Source organism: Nycticebus coucang, chromosome 2 (assembly GCF_027406575.1).
Source record: "Nycticebus coucang isolate mNycCou1 chromosome 2, mNycCou1.pri, whole genome shotgun sequence".
NCBI classification, from domain to species: domain Eukaryota; kingdom Metazoa; phylum Chordata; class Mammalia; order Primates; family Lorisidae; genus Nycticebus; species Nycticebus coucang.
Window position 1 is genome coordinate 147,350,168 of NC_069781.1, and position 23,895 is coordinate 147,374,062.

Consider the following 23,895-nt stretch of genomic DNA (forward strand, 5'->3'; position numbering starts at 1 on the left):
TGGGGCTTCAGAGTGTGTCACACTTTATGGGGGCAAGACATGATTGCAAGAGGGACTTTGCCTAACAATTGCAATCAATGTAACCTGGCTTATTGTACCCTCAATGAACCCCCAACAATTAAAAAAAAAAAAAAAAAGACATTCTTTATAGAAATAGAAAAAAAATCCTAAAATTCATACAGACCCACAAAAGACTCCAAATAGCCAAAGCAATCTTGACCAAGAAAAACAAAACTAGAGGCATCACATTACCTGATTTCAAAATATATTACAGTTAATATAACTGTACAGTATAGTACAGTTATCAAAGTAGCCTGGTACTGGCATAAACATAGACACAGTGATCACAGAATAAAATACAAAACCCAGAAGTAAATCCAAACATTTACAGCCAACTTATTCTCAACAAAGATGCCGAGAAAACATACGGGGAAAGGACAGTCTCTTTAAAGAATGTACTGGGAGAGGGCGGCGCCTGTGGCTCAGTCGGTAAGGCGCCGGCCCCATATACCGAGGGTGGCGGGTTCAAGCCCGGCCCCGGCCAAACTGCAACCAAAAAAATAGCCGGGCGTTGTGGCGGGCGCCTGTAGTCCCAGCCACTCGGGAGGCTGAGGCAAGAGAATCGCTTAAGCCCGGGAGTTGGAGGTTGCTGTGAGCTGTGTGAGGCCACGGCACTCTACCAAGGGCCATAAAGTGAGACTCTGTCTCCACAAAAAAAAAAAAAGAAAAAAAAAAAAAAAAAAGAATGTACTGGGAGAAGTGGATACACAGTGGATACTACCATTTTGTTCATTATTTTCTAGTTTTGTAGAGAGCATCTGAGTATCAGCACTAAAAACATAAAGTTGGTATAAAATTGCTCCGTTAGATACAGATTATCTAATATCTTACAATGACATCATAGTCTTTAAGATTACTTTTCTACTTTGCTACATACCAAAATCAACTTAAAATCAGACTTAAACATAAGATTGGAAACTACAAAAGTACTAGAAGAATCTCAAAAGTACAGGCAACAAAAGCAAAAATAGCCTATGGGAATACACCAAACCAAAAGCTTCAGCCCAGCAAAGGGAACAACGTGGGGAAGACCACCCACAGACTGGGAGAAACTATTGCAAACCACGCATATGATAACAGCAAGAAAATGAGTAACCCAACCTAAAAAAGCAGGCAGAAGACCTCAGCAGACGCTTTTCAAAACAAGGCATACAAATAAATAGTATTCCCACTCACTCCCCTCCCCATGCATGGTTTCAGTGATCTACAGACAACCATGCTCTGAAAATATGAAACAAAAAATTTCAGAAGTAATTCATTTTGTCCCCGTTCTGTGCAGCATGCTGAACTCTTCTGCTGTTGGGTAAGTGACCCATCCCTTTGCCCAATGTATCCATGCTATATACACTGCCTGTTACCCGCCCACTGGTCATTTAGTAATTGTCTTGTTTATCACATCGAATGCTGTGTTATATCTAGATGCTTGTCTTCCAGTAGTCCTTATTTTATTTAATAATGGCTTCAAAGTACAAGAGTAGTGATGCTAGCAATTTAGATATGTCAAAGAGAAGCCATAGGTGCTTGTTTAAAGTGTCAATATCAAAGTTCTCCACTTTGTAAAAAAAATTTTATTACACTGTATTTTTATTATAGTATATTGTTTTCTATTATTGTTAATCTCTTAATGTGCCTAATTTAGAGTTTAAACTTCATCATAGGCATGTATGAATAATGCAGCTAGGGTTCAATGCTATGCAAGGTTTCAGGCATCTAGTAGGGTCTTGGAACCACGAAAAAGGAGGGAACAGTGTTTCTGAAAAAAAATGTTCAACATCACTAACCATCAGGGAAATTCTTGTCAAAAAGACAAAAGATGGGCTGGGCGTGGTGGCTCACATTTGTAATCCTGGCACTCTGGGAGGCAGAGGCGGGGTGATAGCCTGAGCTCACAGGTTCCAGACCAGCCTGAGACAGAGCAAGACCTCATCTCTAAAAACAGCTGGGCGTTGTAGCAGGCTGCTGTAGCCCCAGCTACTTGGGACCACTGCACCTGGCCACTGAGCAGAGGTTTGATGTATGTAGACAGACAGACAGTCTCTGTTTAATGTCTTTTTCTAATTGTTTTGCCTTAATTATTCTGTTTTTTCACCATTAATTATACAGTAGTTTACCCTTGTCTAGTATGTGACAGAAACAGGATCGTAACAGCATGTCCTCTTTCAGGTAGGGCTTCTTCTTTTTACCACATTTTATTTTTGTTGTTGTTGGGAATTCATTGAGGGTACAAGAAACCAGGTTACAATGATTGCATTTGTTGGGGAAAGTCCCTCTTACATTGTGTCTTGCCCCCAAGAGGCGTGTCACACACAGAGACCCCACTCCCCTCCCTCTCTCTGCTCTTCCCTCCCCCCACCGCACCTCTCTCTCTCTCTCTGCTCTCCCCTTCCCCCACCCCCACAGTGTACTAGGTCATTAATTGTCCTCATATCAAAATTGAATACACAGGATTCATGCTTCTCCATTGTTGTGATGCTTTACTAAGAATAATGTCTTCCACTTCCATCCAGGTAATACAAAGGATGTAAAGTCTCCATCTTGTTTAATGGCTTAATAGTATTCCACGGTGTACATATACCACAGCTTGTTAATCCATTCCTGGGTTGGTGGGCCATTTTTTTTTTTTTTTGAGAGAGAGACAGAGTCTTACTCTGTTGCCTTGGGTAGAGTGCTGTCGCATCATAGCTCACAGCAATCTCAAACTCTTAGAATGAAGCAATCCTCTTGCCTCAGCCTCCTGAGTAGCTGGGACTACAGGCGCCCGCCACACCGCCCAACTACACTTACTGGCATTTGAATCCTAGCTGCATTATTCATACATGCCTATGATTAAGTTTAAACTATCAATTAGGCACATTAAGAGATTAACAACAATAGAAAACAATGTACTATAATAAAAATACAGAGTAATAAAATTTTTTTTTACAAAAAGGTGTGTATTGTACCCCAACAGAATTTTTACTCTCCTCCATCTTGACTCCTAATAATAACTGATGTCTGCTTTCCTCTTTTCCTGGATTTGTAGCTTGGCTATCAACTACAAACAAGCTACAAAGCTGGTTTGCAACAAGGGATGACAGCCCAGAGCTTTGCAGAAAGGACTGTACCAGACATTCTTAACTCCCGAAATACCTGAAGAAACTAACTCAGGGAGCATAAGCTGATATGCCTTAGATAACTGCTACACTGTAACAAAGGACTCAGGGACCCTTTGTGATACAGATGATATCTTGACTCAAGACCCAGTGGACCAGAAAGTAGTGAGACTGTATTAATTAATTAATGAAAGAAATCCAACTGTAGTTATTTGGAATAGTGTTCTTCTTTTTTTTTGTAGTTTTTGGCCAGGGCCGGGTTTGAACCCACCACATCCAGTATATGGGGCTGGCACCCTACTCCTCTGAGCTACAGGCACTGCCCTAGTGTTCATTTTAAAACCTGTTCTAGGGCGGCGCCTGTGGCTCAGTGAGTAGGGCGCCGGCCCCATATGCTGAGGGTGGCGGGTTCAAACCCAGCCCCGGCCAAACCGCAACAAAAAAATAGCCGGGCGTTGTGGCGGGCGCCTGTGGTCCCAGCTGCTTGGGAGGCTGAGGCAGGAGAATCGCGTAAGCCCAAGAGTTAGAGGTTGCTGTGAGCCGTGTGACGCCCTGGCACTCTACCGAGGGCCGTACAGTGAGACTCTGTCTCTACAAAAAAAAAAAAACCTGTTCTATTTTCTAGCAGGTATATGGAGAATCCTTTTTTCATTCTTTTTTTTTTTTGGAGACAGAGTCTCATTTTGTTACCCTCAGTAATGTGCCATGGGCGGTGCCTGTCGCTCAGTGAGTAGGGAACCAGCCCCATATACCAAGGGGCTTAAAGCAGTGGTTCTCAACAGTTCTAATGCTGCGACCCACAGGTTGAGAACTGCTGGCTTATAGCAATCTCAAAGCTCAAGTGATTCTCTTGCCTCAGTTTCCTGTGTAGCTGGGACTACAAGTGCCCACCACAACACCTGGCTATTTTTTTTAGAGATGGGGTCTTGCTCTTGCTTAGGCTGGTTTTGAACTTGTGAGCTCAAGCAATCCACCTGCCTCAGCCTCCCAGAGTGTTGGGATTATAGGTGTGAGCCAACATGCTGGCTTTCATTCATTTTTTAAAAATTTTCAATTTAGTAAGCTATACTTTTATAAATTGAAATAAAAACCATTTTTAATTTTTTTTTTTAGAGACATAGTCTCACTTTATTGCCTTTGATAGAGTGGCATGGCGTCACACAGCTCACAGCAACCTCCAACTCCTGGGCTTAGGCAATTCTCTTGCCTCAGCCTCCAGAGTAGCTGGGACTACAGTGTCTGCCACGCCTGGCTATTTTTTTGTTGCAGTTTGGTCAGGGCTGGGTTTGAACCCGCTATCCTTGATATATGGGGCCGGTGCCCTACTCACTGAGTGACAGATGCCTGCCACAACACCCAGCTATGTTTTTGTTGCAGTTTGGCTAGGGCCAGGTTTGAACCCACCATCCTTGGTACATGGGGCTGGTGCCCTACTCACTGAGCCACAGGCATCACCCTAAAAACAATTTTTAAGTGGTATCTTGTTCTCCCCACCCCTCAAACTTTAGGAGTTACAAATACTTTCACTGAGACTCTTCACTTTTCATGGCGATGTAATTATCTGCATAAGATCATTAAGAATTGGGCGGCACCTGTGGCTCAAGGAGTAGGGCGCTGGTCCCATATGCTGGAGGTGGCAGGTTCAAACCCAGCCCCGGCCAAAAACCACAAAAAAAAAAAAAAAAAAAAAAAAATCACTAAGAATCTGTCCTTGGGTGGTGCCTGTGGCTCAGTGAGTAGGGCGCCGGCCCCATATGCTGAGGGTGGCGGGTTCAAACCCAGCCCCGGCCAAACTGCAACAAAAAAAATAGCTGGGTGTTGTGGCGGGCGCCTGTAGTCCCAGCTGCTTGGGAGGCTGAGGCAAGAGAATCGCGTAAGCCCAAGAGTTAGAGGTTGCTGTGAGCTGTGTGACGCCACGGCACTCTACCCGAGGGTAGTACAGTGAGACTCTGTCTCTACCAAAAAAAAAAAAGACTCTGTCCTCATTTTTTACAGGATAGGATTAGATAAATTGATTGTGCAAATCCAGGCTATCTCTGGAACGGTATGTTTAAGAATCTTCATCAGGTATGGGAAGGCCACTGCTGAAGAACAAGAACTACGGATCGTGTGTGGAAGCACCCCCAGGAAACTGGCCTGGTGCTTATTTCATGGGCAGAGCTCCAGCCTTACATGCTGTTTAAAGAAAGTCACTTCCTGGCAGGCCAGGAATTTTAGCAGATTTTATGAACCTTGGAGAGAGAGGAATTCATCCAAATGCACAAATACTACAGATAGAGATGATTTCCTTAGTTTTTTTGGAAGTTTTCAAGCTTTAGAATAGAGGCACCAATAACAAGTTAAAACAAAAAACACCCAGCTACTGAAAATGTCATCCATGATTCCTTATTAAACTTCTTGGGATAATTCTCTAGCCTTACTAGTTGCTACCACCTCTTCCCATCACTCAATACAACAAGGCTCGTCTGTACATGTGTGTGATCAAGAATAATCCATGGGTGTTAACAGAGTAGTCACCCTTCCTCCCATAGATACGGAAATGTAAAATTGAGAGTGGAGAATATGTAACACATGGAATGGTCTGGAACAAAAATGTCAAAAATGTTTTCTGTCTCATTAACACCCTTCCCTCTTTTGGTAAAAAAAACAAAAAACAAAAAAACCAGACCGGTATCCTTGCCTGGGGGTGGGAGTGGTCAGGAGGGGTAAGGGAATATCTTTTGTTATTGCACTGAAGAGACTGACCAGGGGAGCCTCTGGAGTGGGTGGTGAGCACAGGTCAAGACTGTGCCTTGGGGGAAGATTAGATTCATTAACTGCAGTTATGACAATAGCCCACAACTGGAGGCACTTACTTTGAGAGTCCCCATTTTTCCTTCATTGCCTGCAAAGTAATAGACTTCTCTTTCCTTCTCTCCAACTACTTGTCCTGTTTTTCTGAAGGGGCTTCCTGGACAAGTGCTGAGCTTTGGTAACATGGGTATTAATGGTGACAAGAGGGCACAATGAACAAAAATTACAACCCCCCTGAACACCTGGTAAAAGAATGGCAGCATGTTCTTTCAATGTAATAGGATTATGTGGCAGGCCCAATCCGCACAGCGGAACTGCCTGCGATGATGGAAATGTTCTCTATAAGTACTGTCCAAACTGGTAACCACTGGTTGGTTACATGTAACCACTCAGCCCTTGAAATGCAATGAGGAAATGAATAGACCTTGTGTGGTCCAGAAAGTCCTGTGTGGCCCTTCATAAGTTTGCTAATGCTTGCTCTAGAAGAATGTGCCTTTTTAAAAACCCATCTATGGATTAGGAAGACAGAGCTTTCGATACAAGATAAAGGGAGCTCCTGAAAATGTACTTTTTGTCTGAAAAATTGGTGTAAAAGACAATTCCAAAAACATAGTTTCACTACCCCGTATGACTGTGATATTTTGAAATATTTATTTCCTCAGCCTGCAACTCCTAAAATCCTTAGACTCTTCAAAGAAATGTCTTTTCAAATGCTAATGAGTTGGATGGCGGCTGGTCACTAGAAAGTCCAAAGCAGGCTTAGAGGGTTGAGGGGCTCAAGATTAAGCCAATCACCAGAGCCAATGATTTAATCCATCATGCCTATGTACTGAAGCTTCCACAAAAGCCGTAAAGGACCAGGTTTCAGGAGCTTCAAGAGAGCCAAACAAGTGGGGGTTTCCAGAGGGCAGGAAAGGAGGCACCTTCCCCCTTCCCTCCCAATACCACACCCTATGCGTATCTTCATTGGTAGCCTTTGGAATCTTCTTTATTGGGGAAAATGTGTTTCCTCAAGTTCTGCCACATGCTCTAGAGCAAATTAAACCAAGGAGAGGGCTTGTGACTGACCTTGGAAGTAGTGGGCATTCTTGTGTGTCTGAGCCCTCACCCTGTGGGATCTGTACTATATCCAGGTAGACAGTATAAGAAATTTATGGGAGGGGCGGCGCCTATGGCTCAGTCCGGTAAGGCGCCGGCCCCATATACTGAGGGTGGCGGGTTCAAACCTGGCCCCAGCCAAACTGCAACCTAAAAATAGCCGGGCGTTGTGGCGGGCGCCTGTAGTTCCAGCTACTCGGGAGGCTGAGGCAAGAGAATGCTTAAGCCTAGGAGTTGGAGTTTGCTGTGAGCTGTGTGAGGCCATGGCACTCTACCGAGGGCCATAAAGTGAGACTCTGTCTCTCCAAAAAAAAAAAAAAAAAAATTTATGGGAGGACACTTGGCTGGTCTGCTGCTGCAGAAATGACTACCTGCTGTATGGGAAAACCCCCCTCTTACGGTTTAAGAGTACAAAAGGAGTAGCTAAGTCTATATTCTCAGAATTAGGATAAGCTTAAAACAACCCTGGGGCACAGAAATGTGGTTTTGGAAGAAAAGGGCTAAAAGGGTAAGGGATGAGAAACTTTTGGTTCCTGGGTGGCCATGGTCACTCATGGTATGAAGAGGCAGTTACGTTGCAGTTACTAACAGTAAAAGTCACCAATGTAATTAAGAGATAGATCCAAGTCCCAGAGAGATGGTTCACCAGATGAGTAAGGAAATGACAATGAAATGCAGCAGGAACCCCTTTTAGGGGTATGCTGAACCCCCTAAGCATGGAAATAAAAGGAAAATCTTGAGTCTTTTCAGGAGAAGTTCTCTACACCTGGTAGCCATTAGCCTTGAAAAGTGAACAGGTAGTCAGAGAGAACAAGGGCCAAGCCAGCCAGTCAGGAAGGGTTTTGTTTCCCTATGGAAACTAAAAATACAACATCTTAACAAGCATTCTGAAAGACAGAAAATGCAGATAAGGGGGAACTGAACCCTGATTGTTCTTTGTTCTACTAGTCTTCCTGAGGGGACCAGTCACACCCATCTTTACATTCCAAAAATCTCTGACTCCACTTATGACCCAGAGGGCCCTGAGGCCCCAGTTCAGGATATTCCACCTTTTTGGGCCAGGCCAATGCAAAACCTCCAAGTATTGCTTTTATGATTGTGCCAGCCTGAAATGTGCCCCTGCCTTTAAAAGTCCTGGCTTGTTAAGCCTTCCGGGAACTTGGTTCTTTAGTGTCAGCTCTCTGTACTCCCCCACACAGTACAAATGCCTCTTTCTGGCTCTGCTGCCCCTCAAAAGAACTGTCTACATTCACTATCTTCTCCCTCCCCTCGGAAAGAACATACAAGTTTTGTGTCCCACTGGGGTATTGAGGGAATCACTGATCTCTTCCTACTACTTCACATTAGTAAGTTTGTATGTCCTTTCTCCCATTAATCTGCCTTTTTGTCATTTGATTTTCAGAGAACCTTCAGAGGGGAAGCAGAAAGTTTTCTCTAGATCCTACAAAGGGTATCTATCATGTGAAGCAACTGCTTCATTCTGTGATTGGCGTCAGCTTCCTGAAGAGCCTTTACTGAAGTCGATTTTGAGAGTGACTAAGTGTGGGTGTGTAAGCATCTTTATGATGACGCAGAGTGCAGGAGCATGTTTTGGCAATGCGGGACTCACAGCTCACTGCGGAACAATCAGATGGCTACAGGCCACCCAGACACCCAGGAGGTGATTCTTGAGGAAGAGCCAGCCTGATAGACTGGATAAAAGCCACTGTAAGCCTGTTTACTCTAAGAAGAGGGACAGCCCAACTCCCCTTATAAATGCCAAGTAGAACAGCCTCAGATGAAGCAGCTGAGGTGCCTTGTGTGCAAGCCACGTGGCATGGCTTCATGTCTGGGCATTCATTCACCCACGGAGTATTCTAGGAGCACCCTTTTAGTGTGGAACTCCCAATATAACTTACTGCAGCAAAACTGAAAAAATTCAGGAAATCTTATCAGATTTGCAGCCTTAGGTTCCCTTCCTAGGTCTCACAGATGCTAATAAAAAGTTAATAAGAGAATGAGGACAGCAAAAGGACTCCTTCCAGGAAGGTGAATATTTTTTAAATGGCCATTAAGAAATACAATAAATAAAGAAAATATTGTTGAGATGATATTAAGAGGAAAAAGAAAGGGGAGCGTCACAGGGCTTATCTCAGCAGGGTAAAAATCTTTAGATGGTTATTAAGAAATGAGGTGAATAAAATAGGAATTGATGAGGTTAAAACAAAAGTCTTAATACAACACTGCCAAAGGCTGAGCCCTAAGAGAGAGCCACCTGGTTCCATCATTAATATACCCCAGTTTGGAGAAACTTCAAGCCAGAGGGCAAAGACCACAATGAGAAATTTAATTTGAAATTACCTGGGGCAATAGTCAAGATAAAGAATGCCAAAGGTGGGTGACGCCTGTGGCTCAGGGAGTAGGGTGCTGGCCCCATATACGGAGGGTGGTGGGTTCAAACACGGCCCTTGCCAAACTGCAAAAAAAAAAATAGCCGGGTGTTGTGGTGGGTACCTGTAGTCCCAGCTACTCCGGAGGCTGAGGCAAGAGAATCAACTAAGCCCAAGAGCTGGAGGTTGCCGTGAGCTGTGACGCTAAAGCACTCTACGGAGGGCGATAAAGTGAGACTCTATCTCTAAAAAAAAAAAAAAAAGAATGCCAAAGGCAGGGTTCCTTTGCTCAACCCTGGGGTGGAGATGCAAAGTGGATACAATGGTCAGGAGGTGGCAAAGAGAAACCCCTGCAACTCTTTGATATGGGCACCCAAGCACCATCTGTGTTGCCCCAGAGCCACTGGTGAGGCCCTGACCAGGGCAATGACGAGATACCAAGAACCAGAGAACATAAAGGTAAAGGCTGACAGTTATACACATCGATGTTTAAACAGGCTTCAGGTAAAGCTGTATCTCCTTTACCTCAATATTTTAGGAGAGTGGATGTTATGTCTAGCCAAGGAATACTTCTCCTACTCGTATTATAAAACCAAAACCTGTAGATAAAGTCCTAATATGGCAGTGGTTCTCAACCTTCCTATTGACATGAACCTTTAATACAGTTCCTGTGGGTCGCGACCCACAGGTTGAGAACCACTGTAATAGAGGATACAGTTAGGAAAGTAAGGGTAGAAGGGATTACGGTAAAAGTCTAGAGAACTGGGATATTTGAGGATTATCCTGGTATCACTATAATTTCTCCTTTCTTCTCCATATCACCTCATTTTTACCCCTACCTGACAGAGTGGTCACAGGATCAGGACCGCAAATACAGCCCCAGGAAGTAGGGATGATTCCTAAGAAAGAAGCTGGAACTATGTTTTCAAACCCTACATCAAAATTCCTGAGGGGCTAGTGGAGGTAGGGTTGTACTTTTACAGCTTCTGGCAAAATCAAGGTTCAGAGAAAAATTCCCACACATCTGGTGTCAGAAGTATATTCAAATATGTATAGCAGGAAAAGCTGAATTTGTTATTCCCACATTCTCAGAAGGTCATTAACCAGTTTTGTATCCAACCTAGCAATCCTATTCAGACACTCTTTTTTTAGTACCCATACTGATTTCCCCCAGTGCTCCTTGAACCAGTTCCAATGCAGCTGGTTCCCTAAAAAGTATTGTAAATATTTGCTTACCTTTTTTTGTGATAGGAATAATAGTTCCTGCAGCTGGAACTCCTGGGTTCAAGCAATCCTCTCACCCCCAGCTTCCTGAGCAGCTGAGACTACTGTAGGTGCATGCTATGCCACATGGGATAATTTTTCTTTTTCTTCTTTTGGCCAGGCTGGTCTCAAACTTCCTGGAATGCTGGGGTTACTGGTGTGAGCAATGGTACCCTGCCTTATGCTCATGTTTTAAAAATTATATTTTAGGACAGGTGAGGTGGCTCACGCCTATAATTCTAGCACTCTGGGAGGCTGAGGTACATGGGCTGCCTGAGCTCAGTTCAAGACCATCCTCAGCAAAGGGAGACCCTGTCTCTACTAAAAATAGAAAAACTAGCCTGTGTTGTGGTGGGAGGCGAAGATGAGAATTGCCTGAGCCCAAGAATTTGAGGGTGCTCTGAGCTACAATGCCATGGCACTCAACCCCAGGGCGATGGAGAGAAACTCTGTCTCAAAAAAAAAAAAAAAAAAAAAAAAAAAAATTACATTTTAATTAAAAAAAAAGAACACTAAAAATCAGAGGCAGCCCTCACCCCTTTTTACATTCCCGTTTATTAAAACAAAACAAAGAAAAAGTATCCAATGTACTCTAATTTATGGCTTTCATATGAAAGCTATAACTCAGTTATAACCTAAGAATATGGGGAAGAGGGAGAGTGAGGGGAGGGGAGGGTGATTGGTGGGATCACACTTATGGTGCATCTTACAAGGGTACATGTGAAACTTACTAAATGTAGAATATAAATGTCTTAACACAGTAACTAAGAAAATGCCAGGAAGGCTATGTTAACCAGTGTGATGAAAATCTGTCACATGGTCTATAAAACCAGTGTATACTGCCCATGATTGCATTCATGTACACAGCTAGGATTTAATAATAAATAAAAAAACAAAACAAAACAAAAAATGGTGGGGATTGAAGGTATACGTTAAAAAGGAGATAGGTGATGTGGCAGCCCTGTCTGTTGCCTACCAATACCCACTTTCGGCTTCTTTTTTTTTTTTTTGTAGAGACAGAGTCTCACTTTATGGCCCTGGGTAGAGTGCCATGGCATCACACAGCTCACAGCAACCTCCAACTCCTGGGCTTAAATGATTCTCTTGCCTCAGTCTCCCGAGTAGCTGGGACTACAGGCACCCGCCACAACGCCCGGCTATTTTTTTGGTTGCAGTTCAGCCAGGGCCGGGTTTGAGCCTGTCACCCTCGGTATATGGGGCCGGCGCCTTACCGACTGAGCCACAGGCGCCGCCCCACTTTCGGCTTCTGTAGTAACACCCCAGATTTTGTTCAGGACAGTGCAATGTGCCGAGTTGCACCTGAACATTTCCTAGCTCTCTTTGACACTACTAGTGGTCATATGGCATAGTTCCGGACAATGATAGGTAAGCAGAACTCTCCTGGGGTTTTCGAAAAGGTATTACCTCCTTTTCAGTTCTTCATTCTCTAAACAGAGACTAGATGGCTGGAGTTGCAGCAGTTATTTTGTGATCATGAGGGTACAGTGACTGTTGCTTATTGTTTCTTGGGCCTTGTGGCTAAGATAAGTGCAGTAACCGTTGCTTATCTTTAGCCTTCTTAAATGAAAGAAAATGTTTATAGGCTTCTATTACTGCAGGCAAATCCATTACCTAACTAAAACAGATATAAATTTGGACAATTGAGTCCAGAAACTCACCCTAGAAAAAGTGTTACATACTTTACTGCTGAACATCATTACTGACACCTTTGAAGCACTCTACTCCCCTTGGCCATCTGGTAACTATAATAATTATTCAGCAATGAGGTATGTAGCACATTTTTTAGGATGAGTTTCAGAACTTAGTTGTCAGACCTCATATGACAGTAGCTCTGACAGTCAGTCCAGAAAAAAAGAGTTCCAAAATTGCTTTGAAGGGTGGCCTAGGCGCTGGTGTTGATGCATACCTTCCCAAGGTAATACTTCCAAAGTGACTATAGACATTTTCAGCAATGAGGTGAATATCTTTTGAGAACTATCTCTATACTTATTCTAAGATAAGTTTGGGAACTTAATCGTCCGACCTTATACAATAATCTACAACAAAATAACAACTTCATTATTTTAATTTTTTAAATGGGAGGGTCAATAGTGAAATATAATTGAGAACTAAATATATTGGTTCAAGAATGGATAAAGATCTCAGATGACTGTTATAACTAGTTTGAACCAAGAGGTGCCATAACACCAAGTGACTTTAATGCAGAAAATTCAGCTGAGAATTTGTTCACACAGTTCTTCTTCATGAACTAACGTAAATTATTAATTCTGCCTGCACTAAGACCAAACAAAACCTTCCCTAATTTGAAAGAAATTTCTTTTTAAAAACTCAGTTTCAAGGCCAGGGGCAGTGGCTCAAGTCTGTAATCTCAGCTTGACTCTGGGATGCCAATTTTGACCAAGTACATTACTTAAACATTTATTTTTTAATTCAACTTGTTAATATGTTGCTTGGGATACTGCATTCTCATTTATAAGTATTATAAAGGGGAAATATGTTTGTAATTTCCCCTTTATAATAATATATTCTCTCCAATTTTAATACCAGGTGTACCCAGATCAAGTAGAATGATTTTGAAATATTTCTTCTTTTTCTGTTGTCTATAAGATTTGGCATGATCCGTTTTTTAAAATTATCTTCTACTTTTTGTTTTTTTGTAGAGACAAAGTCTCACTTTATCACCCTCAGGAGAGTGCTGTGGCTTCACACAGTTCACAGCAACCTCCAACTCCTGAGCTTAGGGGAGTCTCTTGCCTCAGCCTCCAGAGTAGGTGGCACCCAGGCCCCGGCCACAAGGCCTGGCTATTTTTTTGTAGCAGTTGGCTGGGGCCAGGTTTGAACTCACCACCCTCTGTATATGGGGGCCAGCGCCCTACCCACTGAGCCATAGGCACTGCCCCAAATTATCTTTTACTTTTATTTATAAACATTAGTTGTCTATTTTTTGAGACTTAAAAAAAAAATAAGTTAACTGATGACTCCATACTGAATCTCAAGAGTTAAAGCATTCTATAATAGACATACTCTTATTTGACAATGTGAATGTTACTTTCTTTGCAGTATTATTATTATTGTTTAATATTTCGATGCAGCAATTCTCGGATTTCTTTTCTGAATGTATTTATGTTCCTTCATTCTTTACGAGATTTTTGTTTCTAGTCCTTATCTTAAACATTGTTATTGTTGTTAAATTTTAAGCCTCTTTAATTTTGTGAAGGCAAAAAAAAAAATGGAAACCTAATAAACTATATGTTAAAAAAAAATTCAGTTTCAAGGCCAGGGGCCATGGCTCAAGCCTGTAATCTTAGCACTCTGGGATGCCAAGGTGGGTGGATTGCCTGAGCTCAAGAGTTTGAAATCAGCGTGAGCAAGAGTGAGACCCCATCTTTAAAAACTAGCCAGGCATTGTGGCTGGCGCTGGTAGTCCCAGCTGAGGCAAGAGGATTGCTTAAGCCCAAGAGTTTGAGGTTGCTATGAGATATGACACCATGGCACTCTACCGACGTGACAAAGACAGACTCTGTCTCAAAAAAAAAGAAAGGAAATAAAATAAAAATTCAGTTTAAGCAAAAATATTTTCCCCATGTTGTTTCCACATGAAAAACTGATTAAAAAAAAAACTGGTTCTTTAAAAAACTGCTTAAAATTTAACAACAATTAATTACTACAAGGATTTTCCCCCTATATTTTTGTTTTTGAAATTCAAGACCTCGGGCGGCGCCTGTGGCTCAGTGAGTAGGGCGCCGGGCCCATATGCTGAGGGTGGCGGGTTCAAACCCAGCCCCGGCCAAACTGCAACAACAACAACAACAAAAAAAATAGCCGGGCGTTGTGGTGGGCGCCTGTAGTCCCAGCTGCTTGGGAGGCTGAGGCAAGAGAATCGCGTAAGCCCAAGAGTTAGAGGTTGCTGTGAGCCGTGTGATGCCACGGCACTCTACCAGAGGGCAGTATAGTGAGACTCTGTCTCTACAAAAAAAAAAAAAAAAAAAAGAAATTCAAGACCTCTAATCTCGTATGATTACATCAATTTAGTAAAAAGCTAGCACAGAACAAGATGAGGCCCTTGATTTAATTAAAATCCTACAATACTGGCTGGAAATGGATAGGAAAGAGGAAATATTCATAAGCAATCACTTTTGACCCTAACACAGTGTGAGCGTTCCTTATTTCAACATTCTGGTACACCCCACAAATACTAACCATAAGATGAAACCGAACAAACTATTGTTTCTTAAGAACTTGATCTTTGCAAGCACAATGAGTAAAACATCATTCTAGGAACTACAAAAGGTCACCAACCTCCTTTCTGGTAAAATCAAAACAAAAACTCCACGTCACTATCCAGTGTTACACTTATGAATTATTTCCTCAAATCAACTGTTCAATAACTCATTCATGAAACCAGGTACTAAGCTCTTCTAACTGGAAAGGGAGTAAACCAATACAGGGTTAATTTTAACCCTCTGGCACCAGGCAGCTGTAGCCCACTTCTACTTGAATTACATTTTTTTTTCATTCTTATCTTTTTCTTCCCTCATTCCACAAATATTTAAGTAAAAACTGGGAAAAGGTCAATAACTAGTTCTTTTTTTTTTTTTTTTTTAAGACAGAGTGTCACTTTGTCACCCTTGGTAGAGTGCTGTGAAGTCACAGTTCACAGCAACCTCAAACTCTTGGACTCAAGCAATTCTCCTGTCTCAGCCTCCCGAGTATCTGGACTACAGGTGCCTGCCACAACACCCGCCTATTTTTAGAGATGGGGGTCTTGCTCTGGCTCAGGCTGGTCTGGAACTCAATGAGCTCAGGCGATTGCTAGGATTATAGGCATGAGTCACCGTGCCCAGCCACTAGCTCTTCTTAAAGACCCTTTATTCTTCTTTCTTTTCCTCACAAATTAAAAATGGACTGGATGACTGCCTTAGTTTCTTGGGTGTACTATACGTAATTTCCATGTTTTAAAACTGATTAGACCTCCTAATGCCTCTCCTTGTACATCCTCCAACTGGTCCTTTGGTAGGTCACTGGCTGTGCTTCAACCTATCTACACACTGCCAAGTAACTTTCAAGGTAATGCCTGAAACAAAATATTAACTGATGGACAGCTGTGCTCAGCAAATTCAACACCCAAAGGATTCATGGAGAGAAAATGGGAACAAGCAGCCATACCATTTACTCCAATCACTCCTCTTTCCTTTGTTAACCCCCAGGCCAGGTTCCTGGCTCAGGGACTGACTTTGGCATCCAACTTCCTCCAGGGACCTCAGTACCTCCTGATATTTCACAGTTCCATCTCCTCCTATCTTCTTCTCACCTTCCTAAGATAAGGAATACTTCCACTTTGCCCACGGAAGCACCCCCTGGCCCTTAGAACTCCTTCCTATCCAAGACTCCAGAATTCGCCAATACTTACAATCCAATCTTTACACATCCTTGGGTGCATGACCCCAAGTCTAGGTGGAGGTAGAGTCTAAGGTCTTGCCCTTCCTTTGTCCATCCGCTGCAGCTCTCCTTTCACCTGCCTCTCTGTCCTAGCATAAGGCCGGCCCATTCACAAATGTTTCCTGGGCCCCATTTTGCCTTGCTCAATTGGACTTTAGCCCCCTCTACCTCTAGTCCTTGAGTCTGGCAACACTAATCCCTGGGGGTGGGGTGGGGGGGATATCACCTGCTTGAGTTTCTGGGTCAAGTTACACTCTAAGTTCATGCAGTTTAACCTCCCTGGCCCTTACTTCATTCCCACAATCCTTCTGGGTTTTTTCCCCAATACACTTCCAGGGGTTCTACTGCACCTAACACATCCTCCCTCTACTTTACTGAGCCTGCAATCCATTAGGGCCTTCAGTTGTCCTCTTCTTCAAGTGGGAAAATAAGTGTGTTTCTCATGAATCCTCCAGCACACATAGCTGCCTTCTGTCTTATTTTTTAGAATATACACTTTAAAAAGAATACAAAATGCTTATTAGTATAATTCACAGTGTGTATAGTTTTTAAAACAGAAATTAGTTTCCAGTTAGAAAAACCAAACACAACAGATTCACATAATGAAATCCAGACTCCTGGCTTTTTTTGGATAATGAGATTAGAAATTACAGAGCCCACCACTGTGTAAGAGGCTAATACCTTATGCACAGGCTTTGCCGGCTCTGGCAGGGCAAATGCCTTACTTTTCCACAGTCCCTCCTCCTCTCACCCAGCCACTTCCCACAGGCTCCCACTGGGCTCCAAGGAGTCAGTGTGTGGTCCTTTGATCTAAAACAGTGGTCCTCAACCTTCCTAATGCCATGGCCCCTTAATACAGTTCCTGTGGGTCCCCACCCACAGGTTGAGAATCGCTGGTCTAAAAGAAGAATTCTAACTCATCTCACTGCCCAGGCCTGAATCTCAACTTTATCCCTTTCCACCCCTGCCTGACTGGAAGGACATCACCATCCTGCTTTGCACCTTGAATCTTTTTCCTTGTGAAGGACACAGGAGCTAGTAGCTCCTCAGTACCTTCATTTTCACTCTGAAGTTCAATACTCAAACTCCTCTGCTTCTAGAATGCTGTTTGCCCTGCCCCTTTCTGGGCCCCTGTGGACAATGCCCTCTTCTGGTTTTCCTCTCACTCTGAGACACTGCCTTTTTAGCCCCTGGAGTAATGTTGAATGGCCACAGAAGTTGTTGAGAACACTTACACTCTCATTGCAAACTAGCAACAACACACATTGATTAGCAAGTTGAGAGGTGTCAACACATTTTTAGAAATTGTAAATCTCAGGCGGCGCCTGTGGCTCAGTCAGTAAGGCTCTGGCCCCATATACTGAGGGTGGCGGGTTCAAACCTGGCCCCGGCCAAACTGCAACCAAAAAATAGCCGGGCGTTGTGGCGGGCGCCTGTAGTCCCAGCTACTCGGGAGGCTGAGGCAAGAGAATCGCTTAAGCCCAGGAGTTGGAGGTTGCTGTAAGCTGTGTGACGCCACGGCACTCTACCGAGGGCCATAAAGTAAGACTCTGTCTCTACAAAAAAGAAAAAAAAAAAAGAAATTGTAAATCTCTCCTTTTCTTGTACCTCCTCCATGACTATCCACTACCTGCCTGCAGGGTCAAAGCCATGTTCTTCAGGAGGCCTTAAGTATTTTGTGGGCTTGTGACCTGGCCCCTTTATAAAGGCCTCTGGCAATTTCCTCCCTTCTCCCCCTACACTTACAGAATCTGTGATAAAACTGTATTGTTTCATGTCCCTGTGATTTTTGTATAGGCTTTTACCTCTCTGCTAGGAACTCACTGTCCTCCGGCAAGCGCCCATTCATCCTTTTTTTTTTTTTTGTAGAGACAGAGTCTCACTTTATGGCCCTTGGTAGAGTGCCGTGGCCTCACACAGCTCACAGCAACCTCCAACTCCTGGGCTTAAGCCATTCTCTTGCCTCAGCCTCCCGAGTAGCTGGGACTACAGGCACCCGCCACAACGCCCGGCTATTTTTTGGTTGCAGTTTGGCCGGGGCCAGGTTTGAACCTGCCACCCTCGGTATATGGGGCCGGCGCCTTACCGACTGAGCCATAGGCGCCGCCCCATTCATCCTTTCAAACACAGCTGGGCAGAGCAACCCTTCCTTTCCTGTATTACAGTATGGCCTTGTACACACTTCAACTGATACACTTGTTTCCGTGTTGTGTTGGTCTCGCCTACTAGATTGTGTGTGCCTTGAGCTCAAGAAGCAACAGTTAATGTACTTCTTGGTACATGGGAAGTTTTCCTTAAATGTCCACTATCTGGTAGCCCCACCAAGCAACAAGTCCAACAGTGTTATCAAACACTTCCTGCCACCTGGACTTAAGACTTACCCCTAAATCTCTACATCAACTCAGCTGCCAAGTCCTTGTGAAAACCTTGCCCCTATAATCCTCAACTCTAACTTGGAGCAATGTTCCTTTCACTGCTAAATCTTTCAGCCTCCAAATTATCCTACACAGAGTTTAAGGCAAATCTGTTCCCTCTCAAAACCCTCTCTGACTTCTTGTTTTTTTTTGGTTTTTGGCCGGGGCTGGGTTTGAACCCACCACCTCTGGCATATGGGACGGGCGCCCTAGCCCTTGAGCCACAGGCACCGCCTCCTCTCTGACTTCTTACTGAATGTGTGAGATGTATCCTAATGGCCTTAGCCTGGCATCTGGATCCTCAAGCTTCATCACTCTCTGGGGGGACCTTGACACTTTCTACCCAGACACTCTATGTATTCTAGCTCTTTGCTGACAACTACGCATCTGGAATGCCAGGTACCTGGGAATCTTCCCAGCAAAGCTGGGCTAGAGTGCTGCATTCGCTAAGAAATTCGCCTTTTGGGAAAGGGAGGGGAGGGAGGGGGAAGGAGGGGGATTAATGGGATTACACCTGCGGTGCATCTTACAAGGGTATATGTGAATCCTAGTAAATGTGGAATGTAAAGGTCTTAGCAAAATAACTAAGAAAATGCTACAAAAGCTATGTTAACTAATGTGATGAAAATGTGTCAAACGATCTATGAACCAAGTGTATGGTGCCCCACGATCATACTAATGTACACAGCTATGGTTTAAAAAAAGAAAAAAAGAAAGAAATTCGCCTTTTAACAAAAGTGGCCCCGCTTACAGAGAGAGGCCTTTTTTCACCTCCCCTGGACATTATCACTTTCTATCAGTAGCTCCTATCTCACCTCTCTCCACTAAAGGGAGGCCTAAGTAAACCTCCACATTCTCCTCTACTCTAGCATTTGTAAAAGGCAGTGAAATAACATTTGAAAGCAACAAAACAAAGTAAATCACTTGGTGATGAGAAAACTGACTTCATCTTATTTTGATCTGAGAGTCTCTACCAGCTAGTTTAAAATGCTACAGATGCTGAATCAAGTTTGCCTTCTTGTTCTTCAATTTTTAAAATCAAGTTAGTGGCTTTCTCCCCCCAAAGCAAAACAAACTCCAAAACAGATTAGCAAGAACCAAAAAAGCCCTGATTGTGCATTTGACTCTAACCGGTGAGTCTTCATGGGGGAAAAATAAAAGATTTCTTATAAGTGGGAGGGTTGAATCATGAGTAATACACATCACATAGATAAACAAGTAGGGCCACATACTACCAAGAGGTTGTAAGATACACCTTTCCCAGTCAGCTCAGGCTAAACTGTGTAGCAGGGACAGCCAAGAGAACCAGAGTCGAGTGGGTTTGGCAGGACTTTTCTGCAAAGCAAAGGAAGCACTTTTCATGCCTGGGGCCAGTCTTGAGTAAAAGCAGAAATGGGAGCAACAGAACACAGCAGAGGCAGTGGGACTGCAGGGGATGTTTGGACTAAGAGCTGCTGAAACTGAACATTGAAAAAATAAGGTGGGGTTGGATTCATAAGCATTTTCTAAGGCAGAGGAGGCATGTAGGCTGAATAAGACAGGTGACTGGTGAGGTCCTAGTACGTCCCAGGGCAGGAGAATGACTTTTTGTGGGAGGATTCCTCTACTGCAAGTTACATTACTCTACCACTGGGAGGGACTGAGCAATAGGGTAAAGGCAAGTTATCAAGGGAGGGACACACCAAGAATAAGGATCTAACTGTAGCAAAGGCAATGGAAAGGAGAGCAATGAACGTAAATAAGAGACTTTCAGAAGAAATGACAGGACTCAGTCACATCCAATTTTTTAGGCCTGGTGAGTGGAGGTGTTGAGTAGCTGGGAAGAAAAGCAAAGGGGGAAGCAAACTTCATGCAACATCTACAGTGTTTGAAGTTAAGCTGTGGAGAAGACTCATACAGCTGAGTGTCTCATCTCCTCTGAAGATACTAAAAGCAAGCATCCATGATTTTGTTGTTAATCTAAGACCGTCAAGAGACAGAACTACTACTCAGCTTCTTCAAGAGCCCTGTGAAATCTGTGAGGGATGTCAAAGATTCCCCTCACCCCCTGGGAGAGGTAAGGATCAGGCACAGGCCTCTGGACACACACTCTACACTAACTCCTACTGCCCTACCTACCGGAAGGAGATGGGAAAACCTGGAGAAACCCGGTCACCAGGGAGGAGGGGCATATTTTATTGCTGTTTTCTGGCTTGGGAAGGGCCAGGAGGAGGTGGAGGTGCTGAGGAGGTATAACTGAGAAATGCTGATTTAGACAGGTGAGTCACCACTCTGAGTTTCAGTTTCCCCAGCTGGTAATTTAAAGGGGGGGGGCGGAATCCACCTTATTAGATTTAAGGGATGCGTATTCCTTCTAAAACACTTAGCGTAGGGGCGGCGCCTGTGGCTCAGTGAGTAGGGCACCGGCCCCATATGCCGAGGGTGGCGGGTTCAAACCTCAGCCCCGGCCAAACTGCAACAAAAAAATAGCCGGGCGTTGTGGCGGGCGCCTGTAGTCCCAGCTACTCCGGAGGCTGAGGCAAGAGAATCGCTTAAGCCCAGGAGTTGGAGGTTGCTGTGAGCCGTGTGACGCCACGGCACTCTACCCGAGGGCGGTACAGTGAGACTCTGTCTCTACAAAAAAAAAAAAAAAAAAAACACTTAGCGTAGCGTCCTATGTGCAGTATTACATAAATGCTAACTGTACAGGACGTGGACACAAAAAATAACGTTATTTTAAACCCTACTAGTAAGCTCAGCGTTTTACTACCATTACACTTTTTTCCCCGATTCTCGGGGAGAACTACGAGAACAAGGATCAGGATCCCCGTAGGGAAGGCCTGAAACAGGGGCAGAGAAAAGGCCGAGACAGTGGACAAGCAGGTTGCGGGCCCAGACGCAGGCCTCGCGCACCTTCCCGGGGGCCGGGGAGCAGGTACGCAGGCTGCACTTGCGGGCGCTAGCTCGGCGCCAGACACCGCTCGGCGCTTTACAAGCGCAGTCCGCGACCACCCTCGCCACAGCTCTCCCGGGTAGGGGCTTCCGTCAGCGCCACTTTACGAATGGGGAAACTGAGGGTCCCGGGATCGAACCGCTAGCCCAAGGTCACATGGCTCGCGAGCCGACCGCACAGACTCGCCGGCCAAGGCTGCTCTCTCCGTCCCCGCGCGGACGGCAGGGAGGGGCCGTCCGGAGACCCCGTCCCAGCCCAGGCCGTGGGCGCGGGCCCAGGCGAGCGTGCGGGGTGGCGGCCACACTCACCTTGGCGCTGTGCACCGCCTCCTGCGCCCCGCGGAGCTGCAGCCAGATGCGCGCGGGCAGCGGCTCCTCGGCCCCGAGCGCGCCAAGCACCGCCAGGCTCACGCCGAACAGGCTCTCGATGCGGCCACGGCTCCGCTCCAGCAGCGCCGCCTTCTCGGCGGGCGCCGTGAACTCGTCCAGCACCTCCCGAGCCGACATGGCGGGCGCGGCCTCCCGCGGCGGCGACGCCCCCTCAGCGTGCTGGCGGGGCACCCGAGCCCGTCCGGCGGCGTCGGCCCTCCCTGGCCGCCTCGCCCCTGCCCGCGCCCCGCCGCCCGCCCGCAGGCCACACTAGTCCATCCCTCTTCGGCCGCCGCAACTTAGCAACTGCCGGCGGCAAACCCCTCCGCCCCTTCGTCGCCGTCGCCGCCGCAGCCGCCGCCGCCGAGGGACGGGCGCTGCCGCCGCGCATGCGCCCCGCTCACAGCCGTCATTGAGGCTTGTCGCCCCCTGGAGGAAGAAAAGGTATGACGAAGGCGAAGGAAGTTTACGTCACGCTCGGTCGCCATGTTTGTTGAGGGCAAACGGAGGTTCGTGAGGCCTTCTTTGATGAGGGCACAAGTTTTTTGGGCTGTCTGTTATGTATAGATTTGTGGGTGTACAGTTGGGGAAATTGAAACTCAGAGCCAGGGGGCGGCGCCTGTGGCTCGAAGAAGTAGGGCACCAGCTCCATATACTGGAAGTGGCGGGTTCAAACCAGCCCTGGCCAAAAAAAAGAGAGACTCAGAGCCAGAAGAGGAGATTTTGACCCCAGTGTCATACAGAGATTGAATTTGACCTTAGACATCTTGAAGCTCAAAGCAGGGTTCTAGCAATTGAATTACCTAGTTTCGCATTAATTAATAAGCAGATTGGATCTTTCCTTGTGGTTTGATTCTCCCTTCCTTCATCCTTTCTTCCTTCCTCTCTTTATTAATTTTACTAAAAGTACTAACAGGAAGAGAGAAAATGGACATGCATATAGAGAACTGGAAAGCGAAAAACGATTAAATTTAGGAGAGCGATCTCTTCTGCAAGGGAAGGAGGAGGATGAGTTACCGGAGAAGCACCCAAGTGGGGAGTTGGGGACTCGCCCCAAATCCCACTGTGGGCGAATAAACCCTAACTCCTCCCTGGGTCTGTTTCCCTATCTGTGAAACAAAAAGTGACACTCAATTTTCTTAAGCCTTAGAGTCTAAGGTCTTTTCCAGGCTTTGTATTTTCTGAGTCCATGAAAACAGTTTGTAAAACATGAAGTGTCGGCTTCCTTCCCTTGGGCTAAAAATCGTGGATATACTTAGCGTTAGGAGCCCTGGGAATGTTACTCAACTCTCCATGTCTTAATTCCTCCTCTGTAAAATGTAGATAATAGTACTTACTTCCCATTGTGAAAATTAATAGAGTACCCAACACAGTAAGTGCTCACTGAATATTAACTTATTGCTAAATTACCAATATATTTAAGGCTTAATTTTCATGGAAAATCTTAGTGTGGATTATGCAACCGCAGTGAGTTTGTGGCCCAGTATCCTGCTCCATTTGGGTAAAAAGAGGAACTAAAGACATTGTAGTTGGAAATGCCAAGGGGGGATGTTCTTGCTAAGAGGGATTACCCTAGTAAAACCTGTCACGGATCACAGCTGCTGGGGGTTTCCATTTGTTTCAGAAACTGAGGCAGGTGAGGTCTCCTGGTGCCCAGTAAGAGGTGACTCAACACAGGAAGAGGACCCCTAGGCTTGTAGACCAAAAGCTTCCTGCTCCCCTGGGTTTTTTCCCAGCTGTCCATATAATCAGCAACCTTGCTCCATCAGGTAGCTGACTGGGATTGGCTGAGGAAGGCCAGAAGGTGAGTGTAGCCCTGTATGCAGAAGTGCAGTAGCACGGTAATGTGTGCTGTCAACACAACGTGTTGTTTCCTGTCTCCTCAGTGCATGCCCCTTAAATGGAATTGCTATTGTTCAGTAACTGGACTGGGCTTTCCCCAGGGCTGGTTCCTGTTTGCTCCCTGTGACTTCCCTAGCAGTGATTCTTAATCGCTTAATTGTAAGAGGTAATGAGGGAGGGTCCCTTCTCCTTTCCAACTCAAAT

At 45.0% G+C, this 23,895-nt stretch overlaps 1 protein-coding gene across 2 annotated transcripts in view; it reads right to left on the bottom strand.

The window, feature by feature from the left end:
* N4BP1 (NEDD4 binding protein 1) overlaps positions 1 to 22,190 on the bottom strand; it is a 65,641-nt gene extending 43,451 nt beyond the window's left edge. The window contains exon 1 of one of the 2 annotated variants that reach the window (XM_053582105.1): positions 21,790 to 22,190. In XM_053582105.1, the coding sequence (XP_053438080.1) occupies positions 21,790 to 21,987 (198 nt within the window). In that variant the 5' untranslated portion in view covers positions 21,988 to 22,190. Of the gene's footprint in view, positions 1 to 10,648; positions 11,113 to 21,789 lie in introns of those variants that run through there. The other variant, XM_053582106.1, reaches the window with a different exon arrangement.
* Positions 22,191 to 23,895: the final 1,705 nt, after the last annotated feature.